We start from the raw sequence: 12,294 nt of genomic DNA, 5'->3' as shown, positions 1-12,294 counted from the left end.
CAAGTTCACATGAAACACTCACTGAGATAGATCACATCTGGACCATAAGACATACCCTAATAAATTTTTAAAAATAGTAGTCATTTAATGATTGCTGTCAGACCACAATGGAATTAAACCAGAAATCGATAACTTAAAAATACTCATGTATGTGGACAATAAACAATACATTTCTAAATAACATATGCATCAAAGAAGAAATCTCAAGAGAAATTTAAAAATATTTTGAATGAAATGAAAATGAAAACACAACTTATCACAATCTGTGGGAAACAGTAAAAGCAGTGTTTAGAGAGAAATTTATAGTATTGAATAGATATATTAGAAAAGAAGAAATCTGAATTCAATAATCTATGTTTCCACTTCAGGTAAAAATTAGAAACATAAGAGCAAATCAAATCTAAAGTAATCAGAAGAAAAGAAATAAGAATTAGAGCATATATCAATGAAATTGAAAACAGGAAATTGACAGAGAAAAAAAAAAACCCTGTTCTTTGAGAGATAAGTAAAATCAATAGGCCTGTAGCTAGGCTAAGAAAAAAAGAGGACACAAATTATTAATATTGAAAAATGATAAGAGAGACATCACTACATGTCTCAAGGACATTAAAAGAATAATAAAGAAATACTACGAACTCTATACCCATAAATTTGATAATTTAGATAAAATGGACCAATTCTTCAAAAGACACAATTTGCCAAAACTCACTTAAGAAGAAATATACAATCAATAAGCCTGTATTCCTTTTAAAAATTGAATCAATAACCTTCCAAAACAGAAAGCACCAGGCCCAGATGGGTTCACTGGTGAATTCTAACATTTAAGGAAGAAATTATACCTCATCTTTAAAGGTGATAGGAGTGGATTCAGTGGGAGAGAGCGAGATAATAATAACAACTTAATCTGGATTAATGCTTTGACATTTGCTAATTACTTTCTCATTAGACATTAACACAGTTAAGCTTCATAATAGATGCACCAAGCTCTGGAAAGAAGTGGCAAATAATTAAACCCAGGCCCTGTGACTCCTCCAGGTAGAAAAGGGTCAGTCTATCGCAGGCTCCAAAAAGTTCTTTCCAGAACTCTCTTTTTTCAGACTTAAAGCTCCCTTCGAGATGTAGATTCATTTGCTCTTCATTCGATGTGTATTTTTAGATATATTCTTAATAATGAAAAATTCCAATAAGCTTAAAACTTTTATACCTCAGGATTCACATTTTATCTGTATCATCAGTAAATATATACATGATAATTTTATGCAGTTATAACTAATATGAAACTGTTTTTTATCATCTTATATTGAACATACATCATCACAGATGTTTGAGCTTATATGATGTTTATATCCTGAGGCCGTTGACTCAGAGTTACTCTCCTAAAATGTTAAAAATGCAGAGGAGAAAATCTGCTCCATTTTTTTTCATATTAAATTAGTTTTTATTTTTAAAAAGTATAGTTATTTATCTAGAAGTTCTGTTTCAAAAATGATTGTGCATTTAAGGCTAGAACTTGTTATTAGACATTAACTGGATCTTAAAGTTCTGATTATGACAGCCTTAAATTGGTACCTGTTTACCAGCCACTCTGTTTTGTTCTGGCTCTTTCTCCCATTCTGGTAGAAACAGACTAGTAATTCTTGTCTCTCTATTTCTTGGTAGCCCCATTAGAACAAACTATATCCATCCTTCAAACAATCATCCATGACCCTTAACCCCTTGCTCCTCAAAGTGTAGTCCACAAAACAGCAGCATCCTGGGCACCCCTGGTGGCAGGGGCGAGGTGTTGAAATGCAAGATCTCAGGCCACCGCAGACTTCCAGGCTCGGACTTGGAACTGGGACTTCACCAGGATCCCCAGGTGACTCGTGTGCACAGGAAATGTGGACAGCTGATTTAGATTACCGGTCCTCAGTTTTAGCTTCTTATTGTGATTAGCTAGGAGCTTTAAAAAGTATCAATGCCTGGATCCCGGCCCGAGAGAATCTTATTTAACTTGCTTGGAGACTTTTTAAAAGGTCCCACGTGATTCTAACCTTTACCCAAGGTTGAAACCTACTGGTCTGGATTTACTCCCTCTGTCTACAGACAAAAACGACTTGGCTCAATGGGTTTTGCTTCAGGTTATAAAGCAAGTTTGAGATTAGAATTAGGCATCGGAAGGTCCCAATCTGGCTCTTTCCTTCCCAAACTCTGTCCCGTGCTTGGCAGAGCTGGCGGGGTCCTTCCTCCCCAGAGCCATCTCCATTCACCTGCTCTTGTTTTTCATTTTAGGACTGTTCTGACTCTTTTCTGGTCAAACGTTGATGCCTCTCTTGCAGTTCTCATCTGTCGTACTTTGCTTCTCTCCCCGCTCCACTGGGCTCACCGTCAAAAGCCCTGAAACCATTCTCAGCCATCCCAGCCTCTGCAAACGCTCTTCCCAGGACCCTGGACTAACACTCTCTACGCATCACGACCTCCAACAGCGTTACCCCCTCAGCACGGCCCTCCTGACATGAAGCAAAAGTGCTGCACCTCTCAGCTCTTAGCTCTGACATTCCGGCTCAGTCCCTTTTGTCCTTGGGTCTTTCTCATTTTCTTGCATCTACTCAATCTGTCCTTGGCCACACTCTTCCATGCCACCCGAGATTCTGAGCGCTCCGTCAGAATCACTCGGGAGAGCCTCTCACCAAACCCTGGGTCCGGCAGCCATCTCTCTAAGAGCACTTCAGAAAGTGGGGACTGTGAGGAAAAGGCCTGGTCATCTGCATTTGGAAAGTGTACCCCGAACCCACAGATCCAGAGGCCCTACTCCCTGCATAGGCTCCCCCTTATCCTGCAAGCCCTCGCAAGCTTTCCCGCTCCCCTCCCCCTCCTTCCTCTCTAGGGAGCCATTGCTGCCGGCAACGTCCCCAACAGTGCTGGAACCTTGCAGCTCTGGTGTCGTCAGTCCGATGCGACCCCACGTGTTGGTTTGGGCGGGTCATTAGGTTCATGACAGGCACAGATAAAATAAGGACATTTCAGAATGCTACCAATTTGGAATAAAATCTTGTTCATTTTTTCGTCTTTGTCTTTTACTAATGTATATTTTCACCTGATCTGTCAATCATTCTCTAATTATATCTCATTCAGCTGCTCATCACTACTGCCCCTGTCAATTAAAATTTTATATTTTGAAGCCTTTAGGTTACCTACCAGAGACTCATAATATCCACAATTTAAAGAGAAAGTAAAAATAGATATAAAAATCTCATGTCTTAAATGCAACAGCATAGCCTGGAAGCACTATATAGAGCTTGCATTCTAATAAATCGGAACTAAATTAGCCAAAGCTGTGATTCACATGCAGTTGGAGATCAAAACAGGTTGAAATGCCTGAGGCAACATTTAGACAACAACCACTGTGATATTGAAAAGAAAATTTCCAAGCTAATCAATTGAGATTCAAAAAAAGAAAGATTGTCAGCCTATTCTAGCAATTTATTTAGGGCAACATTCAGCTGAAAATAATTTACATAAAATAAATAAGATCATTTAAAATTAATTAGTTTTTCCATAAAATAAGCATATTGAAAGATTATAACCAAAATCAGATACTCCACCAGAAATTTCGAATCACATACAAATTTAGTTAATGAGCCTTCAAATATCTACCGACTAAATAACAAATATACAAATTTCAGTGTTTTGTCTGTGTCATTAGATTATTTCAAAAGAGCAGCTGATATGACATACTGATACAGACACAACTTCTGCCAAATTAACTTCAGGCTTCAATCGATCCAACATTCATAAAATTCGGATCCAAGAAAATAATCTGGTATTATTAAGTGACTGTGCAGATTGACTTTGTTAGTTTAGTTTTATCAAGGGCATTCTATGAAGTTGTAGATTCTATCTAAGTCTCAAATAAAATAACTAAAGAGATTTGGAGTGCATCACACTGACTGTAACAGTCCTTGGTTTTTTGTTACTGAGTTCTAAATATCTGATTAAGAAAAAAATCACATGCACATTAAGGATAAATGGAATATGAGTAAACAAGACTATTCCAGGAAATACATTGCAAGAAACAAAACTCCAACAATATTTAATGGTTATAAAAATGGGAAAACGTAATGGGTCTGAGCATAAAGTTACACGTTCTAAGAAATTATAAGTATTTGCAGATGACGTAACAGGATTCCTTTTCGAAGATGAGTTCCCTGTTTATATTTTCAGATAAAGAACTTAACCCTATGACAAGTCTTGCAAGCAAAACGATTGACTAGTTGAGGGACTGTGGATAACAGAAGAAAAAAAGTTACAATCCTCTCAGTGGTTAGTCTAGAGGCGATGACTTAGGAAAGCAGTGTTATTGGCTTGCCACCTAAAAAGACAGGGTATCAACGATTATCACGTATAAGCGTATCGTTCCTCTGAATACACAGAATTGAGGTGTGTGGCATCTAACACAGAGCAGTTTCTGATTCCTGACAGCTGGTCTTTATTAAATCAGTCTCTGAACAAAGGTGATGCCAGCAAGCTATTCTGTTCATTCATTTATCCCATCATCCATCCCTATACATAGTCAACTGAAAAGCATTTATTGAACAATATTTTGTATAAAACACTGATAAATACTAAAAAAACAAAAACCAAAAAAACAAAAAAAACAAAACCAAACAAACAAAAAAGACCTCTGTTTTCCCCTCTAGAATCAAGGCCCTTCTGTCAAGGTTGGTCTACATCATCCAGATTACCTTTCTCTTCCCAGGCTGATATTTTCAGCAGCATTTTTCATATTATTAAATGGAGATGCTATAGAATGATTTAATTGCTCTATTAATTTGCAAAAGGGCAATTTGAACTAGAGAAAAGACCGAATTACAGACTATAGGGAAAGGAAAGCAATCTAATCCACTGCCGGAATTATGATATTCAGAATGGCAAAATCTTGTGTCCACATAGATCTCTTTAAAATATTTGTTATAATCAATAGTTTAGCTTAATTGTGAATTTACATGCCAATTTACATTTCCTTGGATTCCAGAACTTAGAAGATTCTCGAAAAAAGTTTAGACTTCTAAGTTGTTAAATATTTTAGATATATTAATTATGCTGTAGAGTGACTTAGTAGAGCAAGGCTTTCTTTGAGATCTACACTGTCCAATACAGTCGCCATTAGGCATAAGTGGCTGTTGAGAGCTTGCAGTGTAGCTAGCCCAAACTTAGCACAAGACACACTGTGTGTGTAAAACACACACCGGATTCCTAAGACTCAGTACAAGAAAAGTATGTAAAAATTTTAATCATTTTTATATTGATTGCATGTTGAAATTATAATATAGTAGATAGGTTGGGAAAAATACAATATAGTATTAAGCTTTATTTTTTGTGTGTGATTTTTAGTTTTTTTTAATGTGACTACTAGAAAATTTAAACTACGTGGCGTGCATTATATCTCTCTTGGCAAGCACTGTTATAAATAATATAAAGGAAAGTTTCCAAAACATTAGTAGATTCTAATAATGTCTGTGGAAGACAAAAAAAAAAAAGGAAAGAAAGAAAGAAAGAAAGAAAAAAGAAAAGAAAAATGTCCTTAAGGAATCTGAAAACCAGTCCTTCTAAACCAATGCAAAAGGACCTGGGCATTAGTGTGAGCGACCCTCCTGGGTCGGAGGCAGGGTCTGTGTGTGTCGGGCAAAGGCAAATGTGTCAGAAAGTAGCCAAGAGCCTCGGGTGGCCACAGCTGACCGCTCAACTCTACTGTAGAGGTGGCCTCACAAGGTACTAAGAGCTGCAGGAGTTCCACGGGAATGATCTCTACATCTTAAAAAGTAGGTATGTGAACTGGTGAAAAGCCGAGGATTCCGGGGAGTAGAGCATCAGCGGGAGGGTTAAGAAATGAGCGCGCTTCGCCCCGCTGGACCAGAAAGTTTCACCTTTGCAGCCCGGGCCCCGCCTCCGCATCCGGGGACTGATGTGAGTGACGCCCTCTGATGACTGATGAGCCACCGCCCTCCCCTAAGGCCTGTGGGGACTCAGAGTTAGCATGATGCTCTCACTGTGATTTTGAATGGTTTCGAGATGTCATTTCTCTTCCGTACTTCTCTGTTTTGTCTGTTTCAGCTCTTTCTCTATTTTGCTCTCTCGGTGTCTGAAATTCTCTCCCAGGGACTAGCCTGGGGCACCAACCTACCTTGCAGTTCGCTTTTCTTGTTGTCAGACCCATTTCTTCACCAATCGGATCATTTTCTATGTGGTTTAGACAATTCAAAAAATATATATCTTTAAGAAATTTATCTGGCGATCAGTCAAATGGCTATGAAAGGGGGCAAAGTTGTAGGTAGATTTATTATACTACTTTATCAAGGGACAGAATGACTTCTCTCTACACCCAAGAAAATTATCGTAGCAAGAAAATCATTTTTAAACAACGTTCATTATTTAACAGTAATTAACAATAAGAAGAAACTAGTCCAACAAATAGGAATGGTTAAATAAGTTATGATAAATTCATGTAGTGAAATTACAACTATTAAAAATCATGCTTTTGAAGATTGACAAAGAAAATACACACAATAAAAATTAATAAAGATAAATAACTATTTACAATATGATCTGATTCTTATGTAAAATGAAATACATAGAATATGGTAATAGTGGCTAACTCAGGGTGGTGAAAGAACAGGTAATTTCTTTTTACATATAGTATCTGATTTAATTTTTTTTTACAATGAATATATATTACTGTTATAATCAGAAAGAATATATACATAAAATAAACTATGATTCTCCAGTTTCCGATTTTGATAAGTTCAATTTTTAAGAGTATCACTAAAAGCTAATCTTTCATGGAAAAAAAAATCATACCACCTCTAAAGATGATACATAATACAGTACAGTGTTTCTTATACACTGTAGCCCCCTATCAGCAAAATTAGTTGTGCCCGATATGATGTGATGTCGGTTTATCTTGCCCGATACAGTGTTAGCTCATCTATAAAACAAACACTAGGATCTTTTGCAACTCTAGTGTGATAGGTTTGCCTGTCTGAAAATTAGCAAAACTTATTTAAGGGGCATTAAAGGACAAGACTTAACCCTTTCTGGCAATCCATAGCATGTTTCCGTGTAAAAGTTCAAATCTAAACTAGCTCAAAGCTAGTTCCACGGAAGTAGCAACAAAGATATAAACTGGCCCTCGGCAATCTCAAAACCAAATTTTCCAGTGTTATCAGACAGAATGCATTTGGACCTATCAAGAATTTTTAAAACTCAAAGAAATTATGGTACATTCTAAAGAACAGAAAGAGGAACTGCTGTTCACAAGATGAGTTATTATTTCCTCCTTATTCTCTCTGGAAAGGTCATCTCATTCATTCCAAGGTCTGCTGCAAAATGAAAGGGTTTATAATCAAATTAATCATAAGGTGGCTCATAATACATACTTTTCTCTCCTTCCCTCCTCCCAGAGCCAATGCATTTCACGATCGGTTGGCACTTCCTGAAGAGCCCAGCATCTCATGAGTCATGTTTATTTTTCTGCCAACATTTAGTGAAAGTCTACGATAAGCAGGCCCTGCACAAGGCCCCAGCGACACAGAGCCCTCAAGGACCTGGGCTTTACAGAGCGTCTTGAAAGTCACATAAAAATATAAAGTTCTGTAATCTGCTCTGCTAAGTATATCATCAACCAGATATCTAAATTAATATTAGCAGCATTTGACAGAAGCGCTGCTTTTAAAAGGAACGTTTCGGCCTAGGGCCCTTTGTCAACTCTCCTACATGCTGACATCTTCCTTTTCAAAGGGAACGTGGTTCAGCAGAGACCAGTGGGCATATCAGGCAGTGGAGAGATAGTTACTTGAGACTCACTTTGTATGCCAACATTTGCAGCTATTACTTTAAGTAAACATTACATTTAAGAATGGGCACATAAAAAAGTATCCTAATCTTGTCACTCAGTTTCTGTAAAAATGTTACAGAGCTGTTTCAATTTGTCATGCTTTTGTTACAGAATGTGTTGCAGTAATGACAGCCCTTGTCGGGTTTTTTGATCCCGCCCTACCCCCGCTAAAGGAACAAATGCAGGCACTATGGACATCATTCAAGATTTTACAATCACTCGTGCTCGTTTCAAAACCCCTGTCATATGCCACAAAGAGGTTTTCTAGCAATCGGATATATGAAATCCATGGTGTCACAACACTGAGAAATGCAATGGTCAACAGCTCATGTGTGCATAATTATTTCAAAATAAATGAACTGGAAAATGTTCAGGACCGTTTGTAACTTCTCCTGCCTTTCTTAGAGTAGTAAAAAATAAGAGAAAGAGAAATAATAAAAGCTAAACAGAGAAAAGCTATGAAGGCCAGCAAAGACTTTCGCGTATGAAGAAAACTGCAGTCGGCACACAGGGTGAATTCTTCTGGACAAAACCCTCCCAGTGTCTCGGGACCCGGGAAGCCGTTGTCGTCAATAATTTTCCTGTAATGTTTCATGGATGGTTTGGGCTCAAACTGATTGGCGGCGTAACGATAGAGGCCAAATTTCGGAGCTGTGCGATCATTAAACGAATAGGCAAAGTATCCACAAAGTTTGATCCCATCCAATACATAGGCTAGAAAAAAACAAAAGGACAGGAGAATAGTCATGAAAATATTTCGCATACAACACTTTACTTTTACATGGCTTTGGTGTATCGGGGAAAATTTCAATACCATTTAATAGAACTTCGGACTAAATTAGACTTAATCAGAAAAGGCTTCTTTTACGGGAAGACAAATAGGCAAATATCAAGATAGATACTGCGCTACATTGAACATAGTAGGTTTTATATAATTAAACCTCTGATGAAGTACTTGAGTTAAATCTTCACGTATGTGAAGGGGGTCAGACTGCCGCGAGGCCATCTGAGGATGAAGGACAGGGGGAGACCAGGCTATCACAGGTCCGGAGTAGGTGACAAGGACTTTCGGTCTTCCGCTTTTAGCTAAACTCCTTTATCCCTGGGGAAAATACTAACTCTCTGTAGGACACGTTAGGTGTGGCTAGAAATGAACAGCACTTCTCTCTGGGAAGGTGACAGTGCTTACAGCTGAGAATTTCTAACAGGTATCACGGCCTTGGGTGACACAACCTCCAGGAAGCTGCTTTTCGGAGGGGCCTTACCTTTCAGAGCTTCATTTACATAATTGTGCATATAATACACCCTCAAGGCGTCTTGGGCTGCGTGCAGGTCGTCATCTACGCCATTGGAGATGATGTACGTGGGGAGGTCTCCGTACTTGAGCTTCAGCCAGTTCAGGACTTTGCGCAAGCCCCAGGGCACTACTGCCACCTGACCCGGGGAGCTAAGCCAGGTGCTGTCGGTCATTTCTTGCACTTCCAGGTAATCATTGTATTTTCCTGGATCTTCTTTCTCCCAGCCTACAAGGATGGTGGTGTAATGGCTTAAAGCCAGAAAGTCAAAGGAACCGCGGATTAGCCTTTTCTCATCTTCAGTGAAATAAGGTAGCAGGTAATCGTTTCTTTGTGTCAGCCAGTCCCTCATCACACGTGGATAATCCCCAGAGCCGAAAATGGGTTCGGCCAGCCAGCCGATGTCAAATTCCAAAACTCTCTCGGCCACCTCTTTGTCCCTCGGGGAGAGAGGGCAGGCGGGTTCCACCCAGTCGGCCTGCAAGGCGATGGAGATTCGCCCTCTCTGCGAGCGCCGGAACTGCTGGTCGTACAGGTGCCAGGCCAGCGCGTGCGCTTTCAGGAGGTTGTGGCCGGCCCTGTAGGTGAGGTTCCGAGTGTAAGGCTCGCTCGCCGTCACCCAGAGCTTGACGTGGGGGCCGAGCGCTTTAAAGCACAGCCCGGCGTACTCTGCGAAAGCCGGGGCGATGTGGGGGTTCTCCCAGGCGCCGTGCGCAGCCAGGGGCGCGGGCAGCCCTGGGCGCAGGGCCGCGGGTCGCCACAAGGCCACCACCGGGGTGATGTTGGCCCGCACCAGTTCGCTGGCCACGCAGCGGTAGTAGTGCAGGGCCGTGTGGTTCACCTGGGACCGGTTGCCCAGTGGGAGGATCAGGGCCCAGTCCAGGGCGAAGTGGAAATGCGTCGCGTGCGTTTCCTGGAGCAGGGAGACCAGAGGCCTGATGGCAGCGAAGTCGGCGCAGTAGGATTTCCTCTTCTGGGTCACGAGGCCCTGCACCTTAATGAGCCCCTTGCTGCGGTGGACGTCCCACAGGTAGACGCTCGGGTCGGTAAACTGAGACAGAGTGGTGTCGACCTAGGAGGAGCAGAGTGACCATAATTCTGTGACTTCGCCGGAACAGGCCTGGAAAAGTAATTCAGTGCAATTCGACAGCTAGTGAGCAAGCTGAGCAAAACCAGTAACCGTTCTAGCTGAAAATGGAAACAGTTTTTTTGTGAATAGGGAGCTCCCGAAGAAGAAAACATTCCACTTCTATGTGTATTTGTTTTACCTGTACTTCTGTCAACCCCTTGAAGTGTTACTTTATTTAATGCTGAAAAAAAAAAAAAAAATCTGGATCTTTTTTTATTCCTCACTTCAGATGGCAAACATTAGCGATTCTCACACATCTCCTGTCTGTTAAGTAAGCACAGTATTTTTGGACCTTTTTCTTTTATTATAAGAAATCACTAATGAAATGAAACTTTCAAATTAAAAAAAAAAAAAGACTAGACAAAGATAACACTTAAAGCCTGAGTGAGAGTCAGAAAATTAAATGGTGTTTAAAATTAAATTGTGCTTCTCAAAATCCTAAAATTAAACTGTGCTTCTTAAAATCACGTTCGGCACCGGGGTTCGCTCTAGGTCGAGAAGGTACTAAATATGCATAACTGGCCTTTTATTGGCCTGTATTGAACTTAACAAATTCAGTCTGACTGATGGTGGAAAGCAACGGAGAATGTAGAACTAGGCAACAATATTGTCATCCACCGATAACGGGATTTAAAAAAATTTCCCCTGATAAGTTTTCTGTGACGATCATGACGATATAGTTTTCTCAACATCTGACACAGAAGCTTCTAAAACGAACAGAGGTCTTTAGGTAAAGTGGACAAAATCCTCCCTCCGCTTGCAAGCCAGGGACGGAAAGCAAACTGAAAGGCCACCCCAGGAGCCACTGCCTACGCCTGTGGTCTGCCCGGAAAGAATTCCCTCAGAGCAGGTGATGCCAGTTGACCCTCTGTAGAAGCAGGGGTCAGACGAGCCCCAGTTTTACCCGCCTGTTGCCAGCGAGCTCTTGACCCTCCGGGGAAGTCAGTGCTGTGTTCACAAAGGAAAGTTATAAACCACAGCGTGTCAGAGGGAAATGGCCTTTTCTGGAGGACCGTCCTTTGTAGGTCACCCTCCCATGCATTTCTTCTAATACTGAGGGACTGCCGAAAAGCATTTTTCCACCGTGATGCACCCACAAATCGCATGTCTGCCGCTTTGCGAGAGAAAATTTGCATGCTCTTTTGAAATGTAAGTGTTCATAACTTGAAAGAACTTTTTAGATTATTTTTATAGAACTCTGAGTTCACTAAATTCGTAACTTTTGTAACATAATTTAGTCCATGTGAAAACAAATGTGAGAGACTAGGTATAATTTTGGGAGAAGGGGGAATCTATTTCTTAAAAAGTACTAGACATTTAGAAATGAGTGTTGAGGCAAAATTCTATCTAGCCTCCATCAATTGGTCGACTTGTTAATAAAAAAGTAAAATAATAAAGCTGAATCAGAAAGAATGGGTATGAAGTATGTATTTAGTGTGTATTGAAGAAACTTTCTCCTAATATGACCAATATTAAAGAAACCCATGTCCCAGTATGTAGCAGGTTCTGGACCCAATTCACTGTGAGCATTAGTGGTTATGGAGAAACACTGTCTGCTGGGAAATTAGGTCCAAGTTCAGTGACAATCCATGTGAAGAAGCCCAAGGTCAGATTTCAGACTCATTGTGTGTTTAGTGGAATATTATTTTTGAAGATTTTCAAGCAAGATGCATGCCTCATTAATATTTTCCAGGAGGGAAAAGATAAATTGCAATGGTCTAAAAGTCTCTTCTCAAAACTTAAATGTAATAAAAGTATAGAGTACTGCTTGTAAATGAAAACGTATGCGCACACTTCTCAGAACTGCTCTAAAAAAAAAAAACAAACAAACTTGTTTTGACTTTGTCAATTAGGAAGTCAGCTTGGAAAGTACACTACCAAAATAATACATAGCTCACGGTGAAAGCAGAAAGAATAAAACAGCAATTGCAGCCTTTTCCCACTAGAGAGCTTCTGGAGAAGTTCAAGTCCAGCGTCTATTGGAGCTGCCTTCCTTT

At 40.1% G+C, this 12,294-nt stretch overlaps 1 protein-coding gene across 1 annotated transcript in view; it reads right to left on the bottom strand.

The window, feature by feature from the left end:
* Nucleotides 1–6,545: 6,545 nt before the first annotated feature.
* Nucleotides 6,546–12,294, bottom strand: part of KL (klotho) — a gene marked incomplete at its 5' end in the record, with an annotated part of 50,811 nt that continues 45,062 nt past the window's right edge. The window contains 2 exons of the mRNA XM_011361861.2: nucleotides 6,546–8,587; nucleotides 9,139–10,240. Coding sequence (XP_011360163.1) covers nucleotides 8,244–8,587; nucleotides 9,139–10,240 — 1,446 coding nt within the window. The remainder of the gene's footprint in view (nucleotides 8,588–9,138; nucleotides 10,241–12,294) is intronic.

The sequence above is a fragment of the Pteropus vampyrus genome, unplaced genomic scaffold, assembly GCF_000151845.1.
Source record: "Pteropus vampyrus isolate Shadow unplaced genomic scaffold, Pvam_2.0 Scaffold71, whole genome shotgun sequence".
NCBI lineage: Eukaryota > Metazoa > Chordata > Mammalia > Chiroptera > Pteropodidae > Pteropus > Pteropus vampyrus.
This window is presented reverse-complemented; position numbering and strand designations above follow the sequence as displayed.